Source organism: Trifolium pratense, linkage group LG3 (assembly GCF_020283565.1).
Source record: "Trifolium pratense cultivar HEN17-A07 linkage group LG3, ARS_RC_1.1, whole genome shotgun sequence".
In the NCBI taxonomy this organism is placed as follows: Eukaryota; Viridiplantae; Streptophyta; class Magnoliopsida; order Fabales; family Fabaceae; genus Trifolium; species Trifolium pratense.
The window spans coordinates 23,765,272-23,787,355 of NC_060061.1; the positions used below are offsets into that span (position 1 = coordinate 23,765,272).

At 30.2% G+C, this 22,084-nt stretch overlaps 2 protein-coding genes across 2 annotated transcripts; one reads left to right on the plus strand and one right to left on the minus strand.

The window, feature by feature from the left end:
• Positions 1-13,329: 13,329 nt before the first annotated feature.
• Positions 13,330-18,133, plus strand: LOC123916529 (auxin transporter-like protein 5). Its single transcript, XM_045968003.1, has 8 exons — positions 13,330-13,820; positions 13,918-14,103; positions 14,330-14,442; positions 14,624-14,807; positions 14,893-14,990; positions 16,435-16,642; positions 16,740-16,997; positions 17,578-18,133. The coding sequence occupies exons 1-8, from the start codon at positions 13,656-13,658 to the stop codon at positions 17,845-17,847; spliced, it is 1,482 nt and encodes a 493-aa protein (XP_045823959.1). The 5' UTR covers positions 13,330-13,655; the 3' UTR covers positions 17,848-18,133.
• Positions 18,134-19,220: 1,087 nt separating this feature from the next.
• Positions 19,221-20,233, minus strand: LOC123914813. Its single transcript, XM_045965986.1, has 2 exons — positions 19,838-20,233; positions 19,221-19,754 (listed from the first exon to the last, which is right to left on the minus strand). Exons 1-2 carry the CDS (start codon positions 20,231-20,233, stop codon positions 19,284-19,286), a joined length of 867 nt encoding a protein of 288 aa, XP_045821942.1. The 3' UTR covers positions 19,221-19,283.
• Positions 20,234-22,084: the final 1,851 nt, after the last annotated feature.

Sequence of the window (22,084 nt, forward strand, 5' to 3'; positions counted from 1 at the left end):
GTATAAAATAGCATAAATGCTTACTCCCTTCCGTGCAATTTAAGTTACTGCATATAGCTTTTCTACTTACTTCTCTCTGTTTTTTTTAAGTCTCTTCTCACATATTCACTTGGTGGAAAATAATATTTGCTTGAATATTTAGTTTATTTTTGTTATAATATAAACTTGAATATTTTTGTCGCCAATATATAAGTTCGGATGTTGATTTCATATATTTGAATTTAATCAGGTTTAATAATAATAATAATTATAATTCATATTCAACAAAGGAAGGCTAATTACAAAAAGAAAAAAAAAACTACTAAAGTAGTATAAATGGAAAAATTAAATCTAAAAAATGTGGCTCACATTAAAAAAAATTCACATTATGTTTAATATGAATCTCTTAAAAATTATTTATTACAAAATAACCATAATGTTAGTACGTATTACATATTAAAGCTCTTAACGACAGTGTTTCATATTGACAATAGATAAATAGTCAATACTTTCAAAAAAACAATAAAATGAGATCATAACGTATAAGAATATTATATTGCAAATTAAAATTTTAAGTAAATTATATTTTCAACACATTAAGAGTCAAACATAATTAATATAAAAAAATGAAGAGAAATAATACATTATCTTTTCTATATATTACCACCCAAAAAATTTCTCTAATGATGATATCTAAGATGCACAAGCACAATCATGCTTTAGAGCTGCTTAATGAATCCTAGTAGTACTCTAGAGCTGCCAGAGTTGAAGTCCATCATCATATAGCTATCTTACAATATTGGTTGAAACTTATCATCACTAACTTATGCAAGTTTACCGCAGTTTCTATAAGCTCTTATGCGAAATTAATTAACTTTTTTACCCAAACACTCAAAGTAAGTGTGAACAATATATAGTATGAAAAAATTGTATAGAAGTGTGATCTATACATGACTATATTTTTAATTATTGTCGTGATATCTTCTAAAATACTTAATATAATCGATTTGAGATTTCCATTCACATTCTTATCAACTTGAAATGCCAAAGAATAATCAGTATGTTTAGTAGAAAAAGAAACAAAGTTAAGAGTCATTTTTAAAAATTTTATATAGGGTTCAAAATAATAATGCATTATGCTTAAGGGAAGATATATGAACACAAAGTAGTAAGTAACTCACGACAGTAGTGAAACTGACAGTCAAAGGTATGATATCCCTGCAAAAATTACATGAATGAGTTTCTTGCCATCAATATACAAATTGACATGTTGCTAAATCAAAAATATGTGTTATTTTTTTTTTTAACATTACATATACAAAACCCTTAGTTTAAGTATAGCTAAATTACTTATGTATAATCTGCCGTGTTGCTAAATAATCACAATTCACATCCCCAAGATCTGTTCCATTGTTATCTTTGAACAATTTGAACCTTAACAAAGTAAGAAAAATGGACATGGATATTAAAAATAGAATAAGCTTTAAACTTGAAAACACACCAAATAAAACCTACAATATGAATAGTTGAATACCCAAACATGTATGACTCTTCTTGCAAAAGTCTCAATATATATATATATATGATAAAATCTCCATGCTAACTATAGTATCTATATATACTTACTATGTCTATGGTTTCTTAATTTTATGAACGTATATGTTTATTATTGGAATTCTTTGAGTCACATAGCATAATAACCTCCCTAATTATATTTATTGACCTTATGTATTCATTTCATAAGGTGTGGGTAGATTGATTTTCGGTATTCTTTTTCATTAAGTTGATGTCATTAGCGATATTTATTATCTTTTAATATAATGTATTAGTTTTTTTAGATTTAATTTAATAAATTAAAAGAGATAATATTAAGATTTTAACAAAGATTGAAAACATTTTCTTAGAGTGCCAGTGTGTCACATCATCACAATGAAGACCTAGGAACAATTCAACCTTCCTTTTACTAGTAAATAAATAAATAAATAAATAAAAGATAAGCTAGGGGCCACTTGCTGTGAACTCAAAACTGTTGTAACAACAGCGTTATAGTCTTATAATATGAATACTATTTATTTTGCTTCAGCCGAAAACAACACAGCTTCAATAATGAAATAATGTGAAGGACCAATTGGCCTAAGGATGTGTACATTCAATAGTTGCAAAATCTATCAGTTGTGTTGTAAAGACAAAGTAGCTGGCTAGCAAATATAGCAGAATATTTATTCGAACTTCATAGTAGCGCAAAAGAAGGGACTCATTAAAGTGAAGCAAAAGTTCTTGTTTTATGATAGGATTCTTTAGACACAAGAGAGGTCCCAGCAGCAATGCATGTAGACAATAAAGATGGCAAGATGGTGTCTAATTTATTGCATTTACCTATGTTAGAATATTAGTACATCTTATATTAATGTGGGGTTGTTGAATTTTTTTTTTAGAATTAGATGATAATAAAGGCAAATGACATTTCATTATGTAGGGGTTGTGATTTGAATTCCGATCATCCCACTTTTCTATTTAGGTTATTTGAAAGGAAAAAAAAGAAGATAATAATTTCTTTTTTTAAAAAGTCAAATATATATAGTAATGAAAGCCATAATAAAAAACAAACATAAATCATGTGATCATAATCCCTAAACCATGCAAAATATTAGACTGTCAAAGTATCAAGGTTTTTTTTTCTCTAGTAGACTAGTGACTGAAAATTCTATCTTAAGGTGAACTTCGACTTCTGTATAATATATGTGATGTCCCTATCAACTGAGCTAAGCTCATGGGACAAACTATCAACTATTTAAATCATAGTTAAACTCTTTCTTCGTCCCATAAGTCCTAGCTCAACTGATAAAAAATTATGTGAGTTTAATTTTAGTGGATTATATCACTTCTTCTTAGACAAAAAAAAAAAGTTTTTTTTTCTTGTCTCAGTCTTCAGTCACTAAACAAAAATTTTAACTTTATCAAATAATAAAACAGATCGTGAACTTCTGCACAAACACTCTAATGTTTCTCTCTTTCCATATTAACCAACAACATGCCAACTAAAATGACATATAAACAAATGCAAAACTCTTTATCAAAATAGGTAGTATATTGCAAAATTACAAAATATGTGACTCTGTCTCAATTGTCAAAACATTATAAAAACCTGATTAATGTAGAATCCCACGTTAAAGAGAACAAAAGAGAAACACATTTTAAAATTAGATTATTAGAAGACTCTATCATTCTACATCTTTCTATTTACAGTAAAAGGTCCAAATGAACCAAATCTCGGCGAATCAAATTATTTTTGTAAAAAAAGTCTATTTAGGAATAATTTCCATCCAAAGATAGATAAAAATTCAAAGCAAAATTTTATTCCAAAAAATAATTATTTATATAATTGTTTATAAAATTATTTTTTCAAAAAAATGAGAGGTGTCTCATCATCATTCAAGATACTGATGACATGGCAGACAAAAATGGAGTATAATGGTCATTATGTAAGTTGGGCCAAATTTCTTACACATTGGGCTGGATTAATGTTACAATCCCATAACGAAAAGTTCTCTTTCCCAAGGTGTTTTTTTATTTATTTTGAAATTTCAATTTTGCTCATGCGAAAAATGTTTGGAATGTATTTTTCGAACTTTTTTGCATTGAAAATAATATTTTACACTTACAAAAGTTCAGAAAATATGTTTCAAATGGATAAATGGACAAAGAAAAAAGAAAATTTTTTCTTTCCTTTTATTATGGAATGAGCATATTAGAAAAAAAAAACCTTGTGAAATACACTTATGTAAATGTAAAGAAAAATACTTGAATGGACACAAAAGTTAAGTTAATATAGAAATATGTTTTATTTAATTATTTGAAAAATATATCTTATTTAATTTTTTCTTTCTATTTTTTATTTTTTTTTATAATTTTGTGTGAGCAACCAAATCTTATGATCAAACTCTTGTGACCACACAAGAGTTTCTAAAATGTAATTTAACAAACTACTTTTTGGCGGATGTAAATGTAAATCGGCAAACTATACATGATTAATTATAATTTTATTTGAAGTATAATTAAGTTTTTTTTCTTCTTCCAAGTTGCTTAGTAGTTAGAATTTCACTTTTAAGTTGAATAAGTGGAATATCCAAAATTTGAACATTGACTCTGCATATATAATACAATGGAGGAATGCTAGTGTCACCGACACACTCCTATAGACACACTTTTATTTATTGGTCCACCTCATCCCACTTATTTATGGCTCTACTTGGTTACTGACCCTAACTTTTTTTGTTTTGTGAATTTTTTATTTTTTGAATCCTAACCACTTGAACCAATTCACATCCAGTTTTTTTTAATCCAAGACTCTTACCACATGAACTAATTCACTATTGATACTAATATGTTTGGTTCTAATTATTGGTTTAAAACACTTCTTTTTTCAAACAATATACATTCATTCCGAGTATTCTTTCCTATATTTTTTCGATGTATCCTCCACTATAACTTTTTAAACTCCAATATCATTTTTTCTCACAAACTATTCCATTTTATCTATTTTTCAAACTTCAAATTATCAATACAAACATACTCTGAATAAATTCATATAACATACTCAAAATAAATTTAGTTCACCATCAAATAGATCCATACTGCTTAGTATGACACTTTTCCTTGCTATTTGCCTCAACTTTCAATTACATATAAAAAAAACTTAGCAATAACACTTAAACCTTAAATTTAAATAATTGTAACTTATTATAAATATCAGTTCGGTGTTCGTCGGTTCTTCAGTTTTTTTAAAAAAAAATCGAGAATCAAACTAGGTCAGTTTTCATCGGTTTAGTTCGGTTTTGGAATCAAACTAGAATTGAATGATTTTTCTTATTCGGTTTGAATTTATTTGAATCTTCGGTTTAATCGGTTTATTTTAACCGCTTACACTCTTCAATGATCAATCAGCTAGGGGCCACTTCATTTGTGACCTCAACTGTTGTAACTACAGCATTAGTCTTTTAAATTTATATGATCTGAACAAGGAAGATCTTATGTTTCATGTCTGGTGATTGAATACACTTTTTAACATGAATACTATTTTCCATCATCCATAAACAGCACAGCTTCAATTATGAGATAATATCAAAGGGCTTGTTGGCCTAAGGCTGTACATTCAATTAAATTGTAAAATGTATCAATTATAAAGCCAAATAAGCTGGCAAATATTTATTCAATCTTCACAGTGCAAAAGAATGCACTAAAGTGAAGCAAAAGTTGTTGTAATTAATTTTATGATAGGATTCTTTTGGACACAAGGGAGGTCCCAGCATGGAGGCAATAAAGATGTGATACTATGATGGTGTTTGTGGATAAATTACTTCGTACAATTATAATGCATATGCAAAGTGTAAAACATAGACATGCATTTATAATCTACATCTTTATGCTTATAAGGTTGGTTGACCCCCATTGTATGAAGAATTAGTCAAACACTAATGGTGTTTTTGTGTAATGCTGCTATAAGGAAGGACCCATGTTATGAAATTGAATCTTAAAGTCAATGCATGTTTGCTATCCTATAGGCCATAGCATGCCTAGCTACCAAAAGCAGAAAGTGCTAATGTCAATATTTGATGATCATTTTATTCCCACAAATTACACCAAGTGAGCATATTGGTGACCATTACATTGACATTTCACGGTCCAAATTTTGATATACTTTTTCCGGTCATTATTATTAATAAATTTGACTTTTTTAATACATTGAAAAAGTAATGTATATGGTTCATATTATGTACCAGATACAACATTTTTTAATGTTTAAAAAAAAATCAAATTTGCTTATAATAGTGACCAGATGAAGTATTTTTAAAAATAAATAAATAAAATATCGAGTTTTAAATATGGTCCAATCAATTTTCATTCGACCACTATGTGTTGACCGTGTAAATGTGTGAGATTTGATTAAGGCAATCTAGATTTTCAATACAGCGAGAGCGAGTCGACCCACAAAAATTAACACAACAAGGAGATATGGATGGCAAAAAGTATTGAGTATATTGACCTGTTTAGTAGTTTTGATCATTTTGTAGTGCATCATCATGTATATAAAAGAAAAGATAAAGCAAACAATCTTTCATCCTTGCCAAATTTTGTCATGTAATTTTAAGCATAAGATAGATTAAATATAGTTTCAAGATTTCATTAGCAATTTATGACTCTAGCTTAAATTGCATGCTTAAAATAACGTAATTTGGAGTGGATTTATCGATGATTATGTTATGATCACTGAATGGTTACCATCAATACAATTTGTTCCACCCTTTTAACTAAATTGAGCAAAGAACTTTGAAAAATCATTGCTCTTTATAGGTTTGACTTCAAAAATTCTCTATAAGTTTCACAACTTTAGCAGGCATAATAGATATTGTTAGTTGTTGATTATTCCGACAAATACAAAGCATGAAGTTAAAATTTTAAGTCTTGTTTCTGTTTCAAGATATATCATTGAATTTGAACAATTCAACTTTTCATCCATGGTCCCCTACCTTAGCTTAACAATGTAAACAATTTGTACCAAAAATCACTTAAAAAGTCACTATAATATTTGACGCCACAATTTGTGATATATGACGCATGAAAAAACTCAATCGTAAACATGAAGCAAAATGTTCAAAAGTCATAACAAAAATACTATAAAATTGTTACTAGAAATGGGCTAGAAAAAAGTATTACTCATTATTGAATCAGAAAATGAAAATTCTCTAAGCATCATTTTGCTTCTAAATTGTTACAAAACGTGCACAACATAGTGAAAATACTAATTATGTAGATTCCCACGTTAACAACAAATTTATCTGACAATTGTGGTCAATATTAATCTTAGTTGATCCAACATTGGAAACATAACAAGGACACTCATCTTCATCAATAATAATAATAATAATAATCTATCTATCTATCTATATATAATTGTAAAGCAAACTTTTTTTTGCTGATGTGGCAGCCTAACAAAGCTTCTCTTTTTTCCTTTTTTTTAAGCTTAAGTTGGTGCTTATGTGTCATCTCTCAAACTATTATGATGATGATGTGTCATCTTTAAAAAAAAAACAATGAATAAATATGGCTAATGATATCAACTTAATGGAAAGAATACATAAGGTCAAGAGTTATCTTGCATTGAATCTTCTTTATTTACGAAAATAATTACTACCTATTTGTTTTCTTACATTCTAAACTCTCTCATATGATGCATACATATAATACACTAACCTTTCAATTATACTAATCAGTAATCATCACTAACTCTTCATTTTCCATCAATTAATTGGTAACAACAATTTGTTATTACAATTGCATTTGCATTTCTACTTAAATGGACATCCTCTTTTTACAATTGCATTTGCATGATGATGCCGAAATAGGAGGGTTTTGTTTAAAGGTAATTAGCTCTTACATAAAAATGTATTTTTATTTTATTATTTATTATTTATTTTACTTTAACATTGTACCATAGATCTTTGGATTTATATGTCAATCATTTGTTTTACTTTTTATTTTGTGATCCGGTGCATTCTGATATTTAACACCTTGATGTTTTTGTTATCTTAGGAAGGAGTACTCCATTGAAATTCTATCTACTTTTGTCAATCGCATTACTTTTACTCTTTGGCAAGGTGAAAAATGTTTGTTTATTTATTATAATATTTATATGAATATTCTCTAAGTATTTGCTTCTTCTTTTGCTACCATGGTACATTGGTACTTATAAGATATTCTCTATTTGCTTCTTCTTTTGCTACCATGGTACATTTGTTTCATGAATTGTAAACTTGAGTATGCATATATAAAAATTGTGCTTAGTTAAAAATTTTGTTCTATTTTAGGTTGAGTTGCTACCAGTCTCATGAATTGTACATTTTTAGTCTTTATTTGTTGAGATGTCTGTACCAACTGACAGATCAATTTTTTTTTACAAAAATTGCCTTCTTTTACAGATTATCTGTTTCATCAAGTTTTAATAATGGGAATTTTAATTTTAATTTCTATTGATCATATGAGTTCACGCATGCTTGAATTTTTATTTGGGTGAGAAGGTTACGAGATTCACACTTTGATCATTAACGCAACATTGTTGTTGCTGAATGTGTAGCAACATCACAAATGGAGTTTGGGAAAATATTACTATGACCAATTAAATCAATTCTCAAGCTTTATCATGGAGGAAGTCCTAACCATGGCATCATATGGAATTGCATTATATGAATAGTCCTATTCAATTTCTGTTTCAGAACCATTGTATAGGATTGAATAATTTAGAATTTATTTTCATTAATAAGAAGAGAGATATATGTATATTTTTAGTCAAAAAAAAAAAAAAAAAAAGAAGAAGAGACATGTATTTTTGTAAACTAAAAAAGCTTCACAATTTCTCTTAAGTTCTCTCGATTTCTATATAATCCAATAAAGTAGCACAAGAACTGCATTTTTTAAAATATGAGCAATTTTAAATTGCTTAGAGAATAGAGAAGAAGAGTAAGGGTAAGCAGTTACGCTATCTGATACATAATTTAAGACGAACTGAACCAAAGGATGAAAAAGATAAAAAATCACCAAAGATAAAATACATTTCAACAAGATATTTATTCAAACCTTTCTAATGGGCAATAATAATAATAATAATAATAATAATAATAATACTAATACACCATCAAGAGCTTATATGAATGGAGGACAAAGATGCTTATTATGCCAAGACTATATTTGAAACAAACTAGTACTAGAATGTAGTAGTATGCAATATAATGGAGGTGTGGTCAAGGAGACACAACTCACAGAGAATGTTTCTGGTCCCATAAGCATATGAATATATGACAACACAATAAGTGGAATGTGTGCTTCCAACATTCTTCATGAATAATTGAATGTGTTTTACTGGCCAAAAAAACAATACTCCCTAGCTCCATCCGAAAATGAGTGACCTAGTTTGACCATGTGCACTCTTCACATATTTTGTTTTGACCATATTTTTCTACGAATAAAAAAAAAGTATATAAGATGTTGTTGGATTTATTTCGATGAATGTTTTCAAAATATCAACTTTTTATAATTTTTATTGTTATACAATAGTATATATTAATAATCAAAGTTATGCATTGACATGCATGTGTGAAACAATCAATTGAATCACTCATTGTGGGACGAATATAATATGCTTTTTGTCCCCTATGTTTATGTTTGGTATCACAGAGCTCAACAAAATTACTCTTGCGCCGTAATTTGGTTTACAATGGAGCAGAAGATCGAATCTATGATCTCTAGCATACTACCAAAATCCTTCACCATTATTGCAAACCTAATTTGGTTGAAGCTATAAAATGTATTTTTTTACATAATCACGGTGGTTCACAATGATTTTTTAAAGCTCGATGTGATACCAATCAACACTAGTCATGATCACTCTCTTTTTATTCTTTTAATTCTCCAATTAATTTATGAACTCGAATTCCCTGCATTGCAAATGTCACGTAATTACATGCGTAATCAATCTCGACCATCAATTTAAGATTAGATGATTCATTACATAATTAGTAAATTAATTTTGAACGGTCCGACCATTAATTTAAAATCAGATGGTAAAAATTTATAACTGCAACTGCATTACAAAGTTAATTAGAGCGGGGAATCAATATATGGCGCTCAACTTACTTATGATAAGCCGCACCACCACTAGATGGTAAATGATTTTCTTATCTTAATTCATAAAAAAGACAAACTCATCATGGTTTATCATCATGAGGGGAATGAAGGAGAATAATCAGTTGGCTTTAGCCAACTCATGATTCAAATTTTAAAGAAGACAAATATGAAAGCTAGTAAAAACTTTGGACCACTGTCAGATTAATATTTGAAGACATTGAAAATGAGGGGTGAAAAAAAATGAAGCATTTTACCCACAGATGAAAATTGAAATGTGATGTACTAGTACTATTTGTTTGTAGTAGCTTTTAAGGGCTGAAATTTGCTCAATAAAATATATGACAGAACTGAAAAAAGTTGTCTTTATTTGTTTGTTTTATTTGAGGCAAATAAAAACAAGTGATACCATAACAAAAGAATAAAATTATGGTAGCAGTTAAATTTGAAGGAGGAAAAAAACAAAGAGAATCTATAAGTGATTAAGATAAAATGTCACACATACATAGAATATTTATATTTTTTCTTTGAAGGAGACATTAGAGAATATTAAGGTACCAATGAAAATCAAGATAAATATTAACTATTTATAGGTGCAGTTGGGTAGGGGCACATGATCTAACATTTCTACCAATGTTTGTCCATTTATTTGTCCTAGTTTTTTTTTTTTTTAATTTAATCACCTATGAAATTAGTATATTGATTTTCTACATATGGAAATGCAAATAAAAATAGCATGTGAAATACTAAGGTGTTTTAATTGGGGTATGAGCATGAAATTTTTGGTGGAAGGGATTCTCGAGTTGGCCATGTGATAAAAGCAGCTTTTTTTGGACTTGCAAAGCGACCACGCCCGTTTGGCTGCAATCATGTGGTCTACTAAGTTATAATTTCCTACAATTCATTTTTTAGGAGTATTTTCATTCCTTTTATTCTTTCCTATGTTTGTTTGTTTGTTTGTTTGTTTACCTTGTTCTCATAAAAAATAACTTACTTTGATGTGCCGTGTTATCTATCCCTTCTGTTTTCCACATTCCAATAACTATAGGGTGAAATATGAGCCATAAGAATTCATATTTAAGACAAAGTTGTGGAAATGTAAAAATATCAATCAACTAAGCATGCTATAGATTCAACTTTGGCAAATGTAATAAAACTACTATTCATATTGATGGGTCAAATAGTTGCGTCTTGAGGTGAACATTAAACATTGGTGCAAGCAATTAAATTAAATACTACTTGATAAACTACGAAAAAGTTAAATAGTGTACTTAGAATACTTGTTAACGAAGTAAATATAGAAATTTTGACTTTAAAATTAGTGTAAAGTTTAAAATTATCATTTTTATACTACAAAGTTTTTATAATATTTTACATGCGTAATTAACCAGTACCTTTAAGACACTCATTAACATAAGCCAAATAACTATATATACCGTGTCCATGGATATTTATCCGATCCAACAGACCAATTGAATAGTAGTAGTAGAAGTAGTCACAAAATGGAAAATGCAACAAAATACAGAGAACTTTGCAAATTGAAATTATCATGAGAGGCCCGCTCGTGTGGACAAGATATCACGCTTCCTAAGTATTGTAGAAGTAGTAGCATGTAAAATACTACTTTGTCATTTCAGAGCCTTTTGTAGAAGTAGACTCAGGCATTAATTAATTACCTGGACAGGAAGATGATGTACATGTAAACACTGTATACTGGAGTCGGTATGTGATTAAATAGAAGGAGAAGTTGGGGTGGGATTAGTTCAACTGGTTAAACTAGTTGAACTAACTAGTTGAACAAGACGTGAAGAAATCTATTCCAATGTATTTCATTATTTAGGTGATTCTTCTTTTGGACGGAATAAGAGTAAAAATAAATTGAAAAAGGTAAAATGTTAAACCTAGCAAAAGAATGATATCGAAAATCTTCAATTCACCTCAAGTTGTATAGTTATTATGCATGTAATATACGAGAACTAACTGCTCTTAAAAAAGTTACTATAATGCAATCTATACAATATGTCCACTTTTCAAATTAACAGGGTGAGATAAGTAGATTTATATGTGGTATAAATTAATGTGGCAAAATTTTATTGATTATTAGATAAACTATCCATAATTTTTTTAAAGGTGGTCTAAAAAAAAAATCAATTAACATGAAAAGAAAACTTTGTTTCATTTCATCATTAAATACCTATTACATTTAATTTGATTATGCGATCAATTCCACTCTACTTCATTCTATTGCGTGTTTGTTTTGTGATGATAAAAATTAATTTTTTCAAAAAATGAATTGAAAGTAAATTTTTTAGATTTTTTTTAGATTTTTAATTAAAAGTAAATTTATTATGTTTGAATGTGTATTCATGTTAAAATGTGAATGATATATTTTTTAAGATTCGGTATTCAGCTTAAGGACTAACTAATTTTAGAGACACCAATTCTACTGTCCAAATGTGGGGTGTCCATTTAAAGCCAAAATGAATTATATGGTCTGACCCAAGACATAAAGTAACAATAGAGGATTCAAACCTAAGACCTTGAAAGGAGTAAATTTTAAAGTCTCAACTCTCAAGTCTTCACCACTAAAACATGAGTCAAAATAAATTCTAGAGGCAAAAACTACAAAGCCTATGTTTGGCTCCACATTTGGAGCAGTCAAAATTGATGCTGAAATTTTAATTTCTAAATTTAAATGTGATTTTTACACAAATATTTGTTTTTGACGGTGAAACACAAATATTTGTTGTTCAATATAAACTAGACATGACAATAAAATCCATACCCATGGGTATCCGCCTAAACCATACCCACTTTGACGGGGAAAATCTGAATTGACGGGGTTGAGTTCGGGTTTTGGGTTTTCCCCGATTTCAAAAGATGGGGTTGAGGCGGGTAATGGGTACATTGATACACACCCCGAACCCGTCCTCGAACCCGCCCCGCTTATACTAAAAATTAGATTTCACCTCTTTTAAATCAGAAACGCTTAAACAATCTCTTAAATTACATTCATATATTTATTTTTTATTTTTAATTTGAGTATTAAACAAACCATTTTCTCTATTTTTGTTCTTTATTTAAAAAAATATTGTTGAGAGAAAATAATTTTGGACATTTAACCTTTTTTTTTTTTGATAAAAAAATACTAAAATTCAATCTAAATTCATGTAGAAAAAGGCGTAACGGGAATACCCGAAGCTCATTGGGATACCCGATCCCCGTTGAGTATGGGATTATCATTTTTATCCTCACTCGAATTTGGGATGTGTTTGGGAAAACCCGAACTTTATGAATTTGGATTTGGGAGGATAAAATTTGTCCCCGTCCCATCTCATTGTCATGCCTAATATAAACTCAATTAACTTTTAAGTAAAATAAAATTTACAAAAAATAAATTTGTTTCGTAGTCAATTTTATTACCGTAGAACTAAACATGCACACATTTCTATTAAATCAGAATCAATTCTAAATAAAAAATCATCTATATTTTATTTGCGAATAACCAAATACATAAAAATAATTCTAGACATTTAAAATCAATTTTGCTTGCTTAAAATGTAAAACATACATTAAACTAGTTTTAAATTTTAAAATATCCAAGTTAAGGTATACAAAAATTGTAAGAGAAGTGTTATTATAACAACTTATTACTAAAAAGGACTCCGAAACCAAGAAGGGGATATGGCCAAAACACCCTCTAGAGGGAGATGTTTGTTAATTTTATATTTATTGAAAAAGTGATTTTACTCACTTCCCAAAACCGTTCTCTACAATACCTTTCATACCAGCCTTCGAGAACCCCTTTTATATATGTTCTGTCGACTATATATATACCACCATTCCAATACTCCTTTTACCAATCTCAACCTTCCCCTCTCCACAATCATAACTTATATTATTGAGATTAGAGTGAAGCAAAAATAGAGTGAAACCACAAGTGTTAAGACCTTAGAGATAAGTTGAAGTTATAATCAAGATATATATATTTCTTGTAGAGAATGGAAATGGCTTCTGATAAAACTGTGGAAACTGTAATAGTTGGAAACTATGTAGAAATGGAAAGTGAAGGAAAACCACCTCAGGACATAAAATCTAAGTTATCAAACTTCTTATGGCACGGTGGTTCTACTTATGATGCTTGGTTTAGCTGTGCTTCCAACCAGGTTAATTAATATATAATATTGTTCTGTTGTTTTCATGTTTTTGTTATGTTTTTTTCATTCTCTTAAGCTTGATTATGTTATGATATGTTTGACTCAGGTGGCTCAAGTTCTGCTTACGTTACCATACTCATTTTCCCAGCTTGGAATGCTTTCTGGCATACTTTTTCAACTTTTCTATGGTTTACTTGGTAGCTGGACTGCTTACCTCATTAGCATACTCTATGTTGAATACAGAACAAGAAAAGAGAGAGAAAAAGTTAATTTCAGAAGCCATGTTATTCAGGTAATTTACTCATCTACCTATAGTTTAATGGTTACTACTTACCATCTTTTGTATCTTCGGTATCACGGTGGTATCACGGTGGGTAGGTTAGAATCACAGTGAGTCACCGTGATGCTGACCTGACATATCCAGTATCCACGGTAATACTAAACATAGGTTAAATCGTCTGAGCACGTCTGAACGCAACTGCAGAGACTAATTAATTATAATTGTGGTTCATATGCAGTGGTTTGAGGTTCTTGATGGGCTGCTAGGGAAGCATTGGAGAAATGTGGGTTTAGGATTTAATTGCACATTTCTTTTGTTTGGATCTGTTATCCAACTTATAGCTTGTGCAAGGTACATACACACTTTCTTGATTATTAATTATGTGTAGGTTACTAGATAGATAAAACAATTCTGTTTATTACTAACTACTTATATAAAAAAAGGAAGTAAGATCACATGCATCTCTGTATAATTCATTGGAGTTTGTTGTATGAATATATGAATATTGTTATTTTTTGTCTATTTCCTACAGCAATATATATTACATAAATGATAATCTGGACAAGAGGACTTGGACTTACATTTTCGGAGCTTGTTGTGCCACTACTGTTTTTATTCCTTCATTTCACAACTATAGAATATGGTCCTTTTTGGGCCTTGTTATGACCACTTACACTGCTTGGTATCTTACTATTGCAGCTATACTTCACGGACAGGTAATTAAATTCATTAATAATAATCATAATCTTGTTTAATTAACATTGCCAATATTAATTATTAATTATCATATTTTGTGTATAGGTGGAAGGAGTTAAGCATTCAGGTCCAAACAAAATGGTTCTATATTTTACAGGGGCCACAAACATTCTCTACACATTCGGGGGACATGCTGTTACTGTGTAAGACAATTTCAGATTTTTTATTTGTGTTTTTTTTTATGTTTTTACACATACACCCCCCAATGCCCCCATGTGTTTTTATATTATTTCTAACATAATGTAATTATATGAATTAACCATAATTTTTATTTTAAGTAATACTAGTTGGTAGTAGTAATTAAGATAGTACAATAGCTAATGGGAAAGCGAAATAACAATGGAACAATTGGGTGGGGCTTAAAGTCATTTTGATTGTGACTCAACCTTAACTTGTCTAGACATAATCTGAACAACAATCTAAAGTCTACACATCTTAAAGTACTTTTCTTAGTTAGTATTTGAGAATATCCAAAAACTTCACATAGCTAGTGTATCTAGCTTTAAGGCCTAGATAATTTTAAGTTACTTGCAATTCATTTTAATTATATCAATTTTTTTTTAATCAGAGTAATGTGTTAATTTCCAATTTGCCACAATGACAGAAACAGAGTGCTTAGCACATTTGCTTGTTTTATCATCAAAAGACAATAAATGTACCATTATAGTGTGTCATATGTGGTAAATATTTTAGTCCTTTAATTATTTAGTCAGAGGTTCATTTTAGGACCGGCTTGTACAAAACATATATTAGGAGATGTCAATTTTTTAATTGAATTTCAGACTATCTTACTTCGATAAATTAATCTTCGTAATTGTGTGCTGAAATATTTTTGTATGCCAAATAAACTAAATACACTTTTATTTGTCAATATCGAATTTTAACCAAGCACTCTAAAACCAATTAATTGAAAAATACAACTTTAAAAAACCCAAAAATACCCTTGGTAGGCGTGGGAGGCAAAAAGTTGCACTTTTCCTTAGAATGCATGAGTTTTCTCTTAGCATTTAGCTAGAAAGCCAAGGTTCTTTCCTTCAATCAAATGGCTCTGTCTATCATGCTTTTTATCATTAGAAGGCCCTCCTCATAAATCCAGGCATCCAGTCCAGCTTTTCACAGTCAATAATGTTACATATCGTTAAAAAGCAAACTTTAGCCAAAACATATTCACATTCTCATATGCACTTATTTTTGGCCCAAAATATTCTAGGAGTATTTTCATCAGCTCCTTTTTTCCAGCTGTAGTTTTTATTTAAATATTAAAATTAAAAGGGTTTTGGCTAAATTAAAATAACGTGTACTCCGTAACAAGGTATCATCTACACGCAAATTTGGAGACTGGTTAATCCCTTAAAGTAATTAAGATTCATTAAAATTGTTTTCTATATGCACCGGTCAACAACAGAATTTCAAACCAAATAATTGAAAGACTCAATTATCCGCCACTTGTGTCACACCATATCTGTGTCTTCTTTCTTTTAAGGCAACATATGAGTACACACTAGTACTAGTAAGAATTATTGTAAAATTGAAGAAAAATATTTAATAATGAGATAATGATACTAAATGCATGGTAAATTTGTACAGGGAAATAATGCATGCTATGTGGAAGCCTCAAAGGTTCAAGGCCATATATTTACTGGCTACCCTTTATGTTCTGACACTGACCCTTCCATCAGCAGTAGCAGTTTATTGGGCATTTGGTGACATGCTTCTAAATCACTCCAATGCTTTTGCTCTTCTCCCTAAATCACCCTTCCGTGACATGGCTGTCATTTTAATGCTCATTCATCAGGTATGGTATAGTACTATAATATATCTAGGAACATATAAATATAATTTTATTATATGGTTGTTCTAATGTACGTAGTAAAATATTTGAATTGGTGCAGTTTATAACATTTGGATTTGCATGCACCCCATTATACTTTGTATGGGAGAAAGCAATAGGAATGCATGAGTGCAAAAGTTTGTGCAAGCGTGCATTGGTGAGATTACCAGTTGTGATTCCAATTTGGTTTTTGGCTATTATATTCCCTTTCTTTGGACCCATCAATTCCGCCGTCGGATCTCTCCTCGTCAGTTTCACCGTTTATATCATCCCCGCCCTTGCTCACATCTTCACCTTTAAATCTTCCTCTGCTCGACAGGTACAATTTTATTTTATTTTATCAAGTAGTTTAGTAGTTAAAAATATACTTGAATCAGTGATTTTTTTTTTTAATTTGAGCTTCAAATTTAACATATTACAAAATTAGTACCAACTGAATTACGATCAGATGACTTATTTTTCAATTTCTAATAATACACACAAAATTATTTTCTCTTGACATTAATTATTTCGTGTGACTTTAGCAATATGGGCCATCTAATCTGTGAAAATTTATTGTTGCATCCCAATAGTTGGACTGAGCAATGCAGTGTTAGAATTTATTTCATTTATTATTCTAAGTATAAAGTAATTTGGCAACAGAAAGAATAGGGATATGGAAAATAAAATTGTGTTAGCGTATTGTCACCATCTAGCAGAACAGGCCAGACCCTAAACTTTCTCCAAAAAAAATCCAATAACTTTTTCATACAATATTTATTAATTTGAGCCTTATTAATATTTTTCATTATTTAATTTACTAACATAAGAGCATTGAGAATATTTATTACATGTAGTACACTTTATACATTATTGAATGAATTATTGTACTGAATGAATGTGTGTATTGTATGATGTAGAATGCTGTGGAACAACCTCCCAAGTTTGTTGGAAGATGGGTAGGAACATTTGTTATCAATGTATTCATAGTTGTGTGGGTCCTAATTGTGGGCTTTGGATTTGGAGGGTGGGCCAGTATGGTCAATTTTGTCCACCAGATTGATACATTTGGACTCTTCACAAAATGTTACCAATGTCCTCCACCAATACCATCTCTTCCAATAATGCCACCTCATCAGCTTAACGCCACCGCGCCGGCGCCTTCGCCTCACCACCAACACCACCACTGATGAAGAATTGTATTGTTGTAGTCTTGATGAGGCTTTGCTGAATTGATTAATGCATGATGAAGTGCATATTCTAATTGTTATATGGAGAATGATAAATCAGCTTAAAGAACTTATCAGTCACATCATGCATTTGTTATGTATTGGTTGTGTCATAAATTAATTATATTCCATGTAGTATTCTTCTTTAATTTCTTTGTATTTTTAGCTTTAAGGTAGTTGAGCTTTTTGTTGTGGTTAGTTTTCACAAGATAAATGAAAAATAAAAAGAGAAAAAAGTTTATGCAAATTTGCACAGTTTGTTTGCTAGTTTAAGGAGTATTGCTTATTTGGTTATTTTGTTTGTGATTTGCTATATTGCTCAAGTGAAACATTTCAAATTTATCAACAAAAAAGAAGCGAAACATTTCAAAAGAACCAATTTTAAATATGTCTAAAGCCTTAACTCATTTTACCTCTTGATCAAACCACTTGAGTTAACCACCTCCTATAATCGAAAGTTTATGTGTATTTGCACTACCAACATAGGTGAGTCAGAATATGTGTTTAGAGGGTATGATTGATATGAATTTTTCGGTATGAATTTGTTTATATTAACAGTTAATTAAAACTTCATACAAAAAATTCAAAATACACTTAAAAGGAGTGGATGATGTGGAAGAAGTGTAAATCAAATCTACACTAACAATCTATGTGCTTTAAACTTGTAAATTTATATCTCAAATGTCACAATATACATTATAGGGTAAATAGTGTTATACCCCTTCAAAATAGGCGGGTTTTGTGTTACCCCTGCAAAATATTTTTTTGAGATTCCCCCCATGCAATGTCAAGATTCCTTGCGTTACCCCCTGGCTCAACAAGTGGACATATGACATGAACGAATCTTGACGTGGCATGACACGTGGAAATTAAATAATTTTTTATTTATTTTTAAATGCCAACTCAGTAATACACGTGGAAATTACTTCTTTTGTTTTTTTTTTCTTTCAATTTTGCATTTGCAGGGGGTAACGCAAAACTCGCGTATTTTGCAGGGGGTAACGCAAAATGCATTTTTGCCCGAATTAAAAATTTTCTAAGGCTTGGTTTGATAAAAAATTCAGCAGCATAAGACTTAATTTATAAGGTTTTCCTTACTTGACAAGATAATAAAATCAGAATGAAGTACATAATGTACACTTGGTAACTACAGCACTTAAAGTGCATCATTCATTAGATAGTAATAAGCACATCTAGTGCATAAGTCATTACAACACCAAAATAAGCACATATAGTGCATACTAATTCATAACAACACCAAAATAAGCACATATAGTGCATAAGTCGTAATAAGCACATATAGTGCATAAGTCATTACAATATCAAAATAAGCACATATAGTGCATAATGTACACAAAATAAGCATATATAGTCATAAGACATTACACAAGTAAGCACTAATTTTTGTTAATATTTTTCCAAGATTTCATGGCTCTATAACAAGTTCCAAGCTTTGTTGAATCTTCTTGTGTTAATATCCCTTCACGTGGCTCTTTAATCACTATAGGCTGGACAATACTTGAACCAACTCCAACAATTGGTTTCGCTAAAGCTTGTTGCATGATCCTTTCACTACTTCTTGTCCTTTTCCCATGATACAATTTCCTCTTCATAGATTTCTTCTTCAGAGCCTTGCCCTTCACAACATTGTCTTTTTCATGGTCTGCATTGTCCTTATTAGCTTCAGCAATGTCTTCAACCATTACTTCAGGAATTGTTGCCATAACTTCATCAGAGATCTCTTCAAATAGTGACTGACTTGCGCCACTCACAGTTCCAACCACAACTTCAGCTTCACCGGTGCTTGCATTACCTCCTGCTTCACCAGGGCTTGCATTACATTCAGCTTTACGTTTTGGTGGTTTCCTCTACAACAAATAACAATGTTAATATTAGTCATCCACAATTATCAAACCAAAATACTGCATTGTATTAAAACAAATCAATTTACCTTTCTTTTCAAACCCTCTTGGGTTTGAGTTTTGCTCTTGCATGCTCTTGCATTATGGCCAAACTCACTACACCTGGTGCAACTGTAAGCAACACCTCTTGACCTCTTCCTAGCACCATCTTCATCAACTCCTCTAATTCTCAATTTCTTTGGTCTACCCGGACCAATTTTATACACGGGTGGTAGAAGGATTTCATAAACATCTTCAGGTGGTTTAGGCGTAGGCCACATGTCCATTCCATTAATGGGACTCACAGCAAAACCATAGCAAAGTGCATACTTATCTCTTGAATAACAGTCATCAACAAAGTCTAATGGGTCTTTTAACCAGAAAAAACCAGCAGCGCACGGCAAACAAATCACCGCCGGAAACAATAACACGGTTCCCGCTGCCATTCGTATAGCAAACAAGGCGCAATCTTGACGCAAAAGCGATTTACATAAAGAACAAATATGAGAATATATCACTTACCTCCTCACAGACTCAGTTTTGTTCTTCTTCGTCTTCACAGTTTCGTTCTTCTTCTTCGTCGTTTCTTTTTTCGAGTTCACCGTTTCATTCTTCTTGGTGTTCGTCGGTTTCATCTTCGTTTTCGATCCGTTCATATTCAGCGATTGTTCTTCGTTTTCAATTTCAATTTGGGGGGTTAGGGCAAATCAATTTTCAATTTCGATCCGTTCATACCCAGCTTTCTTTTTTTTTTTTGTAGAAAGAAACCTAACTTTCTATCTCCTTTATTTCTATTTTTCGTAAAAGAAAAAATCTGTTCCGTTCTTTCTGTTTATTAATATATAATTTTTTTTTTAACAAGCTAAATAAAAATAAATATTTTATTTTTTTTATATATAATAACAACTTTTAGTCAAAACAAAAAAATAACAAAACTTTGTTTTAAGTAAGATCGTATAAATATAACAACTTTTAAGTTTTTTTTCTTCATTTTTTTAATTAAAAAAATATGTAATTACTGAGTTGGCATTTAAAAATAAATAAAAAATTAATTAATTTTCACGTGTCATGCCACGTCAAGATTCGTCCATGTCATATGTCTACTTGTTGAGCCAGGGGGTAACATAAGGAATCTTGACATTGCAAGGGGAATCTCAAAAAAATATTTTGCAGGGGGTAACGCAAAACTCGCCTATTTTGCAGGGGTATAACACTATTTACCCTACATTATATTCTCACTTTTGAATCTCAATAGCATTATAAATCAAAGGCCTAGCTAGAAAATAAAAATGTTTACTCAATCTCTATTCTTTGGAGAATAATATTCAAATAATTAGTAGGACATTAGTATCATTATAATTTATCTAACACCCAAAACTCAGGGACGACATGCTGTTACACGTGAAAACCAATTTTCTAATATTGCTTTGGAAATTGGATTCTTTAAATATTTTCTAAAGTTCTTGCATTCAGATAAATTCTTAAGAGTGTTTTTGTTTTACAGAACTCAACAAGACGTTTTGAACCTCACAGAAATTAATGGAGGTTTCTATAAGCTATGAAGCAGTTACACATGCATGTGCATCGAACACGACAATTATATCTTAATAACTAGAACATCGACCCGTGCGGTGCACGAATCTGATTAGCTGTAAGATATGTAATGATAAAATAAAGGGTCTTGTTAATATGTGCATATAGGGCACATGATAAGGTATCTTAATATAGAAATTTAACATTTAATGATACAAGACATTTAATGCTTGAAAAGTTAAAATGCACAAATTTTAAGGCATAATTTCTATTTTTACTACCTTAACATGTGCCATATATGCACATGTTAACATTCTCCTAAAATAAAATATGATAATTGCAATAATGTAAGGTATATGAAAAAAGTTGAGTAACATTAAACGATAGTTCAACAATAATTTTGGATAAATTTTCATACAAAGGAAATTATGTTATATATATTACGGAAGACTTCCTTATAGACCACATTCGAAGTCTTAGTCGTATCGTCACTGTCGTCATCGATGATCATATTTGCATAATTATCACGTTGATATATATATATTTGCAGTAATACGATCAATCATACTCCCCAACATGAACAAACTTTTAAGTCCAGAAAGACATTAGAAAAAAAAAAAGTAAATTTTTCTTAGCATGTTTAGTTAAAAAAAGTAACTTTTAAGTCCAATGATTTTTTTCTTTCCGTAAAAACAAACACTAAGAAAATGATTAACATGTTTAGTTAATTAGTAAAAAAATATTGAATTAGGATAAAAAATATA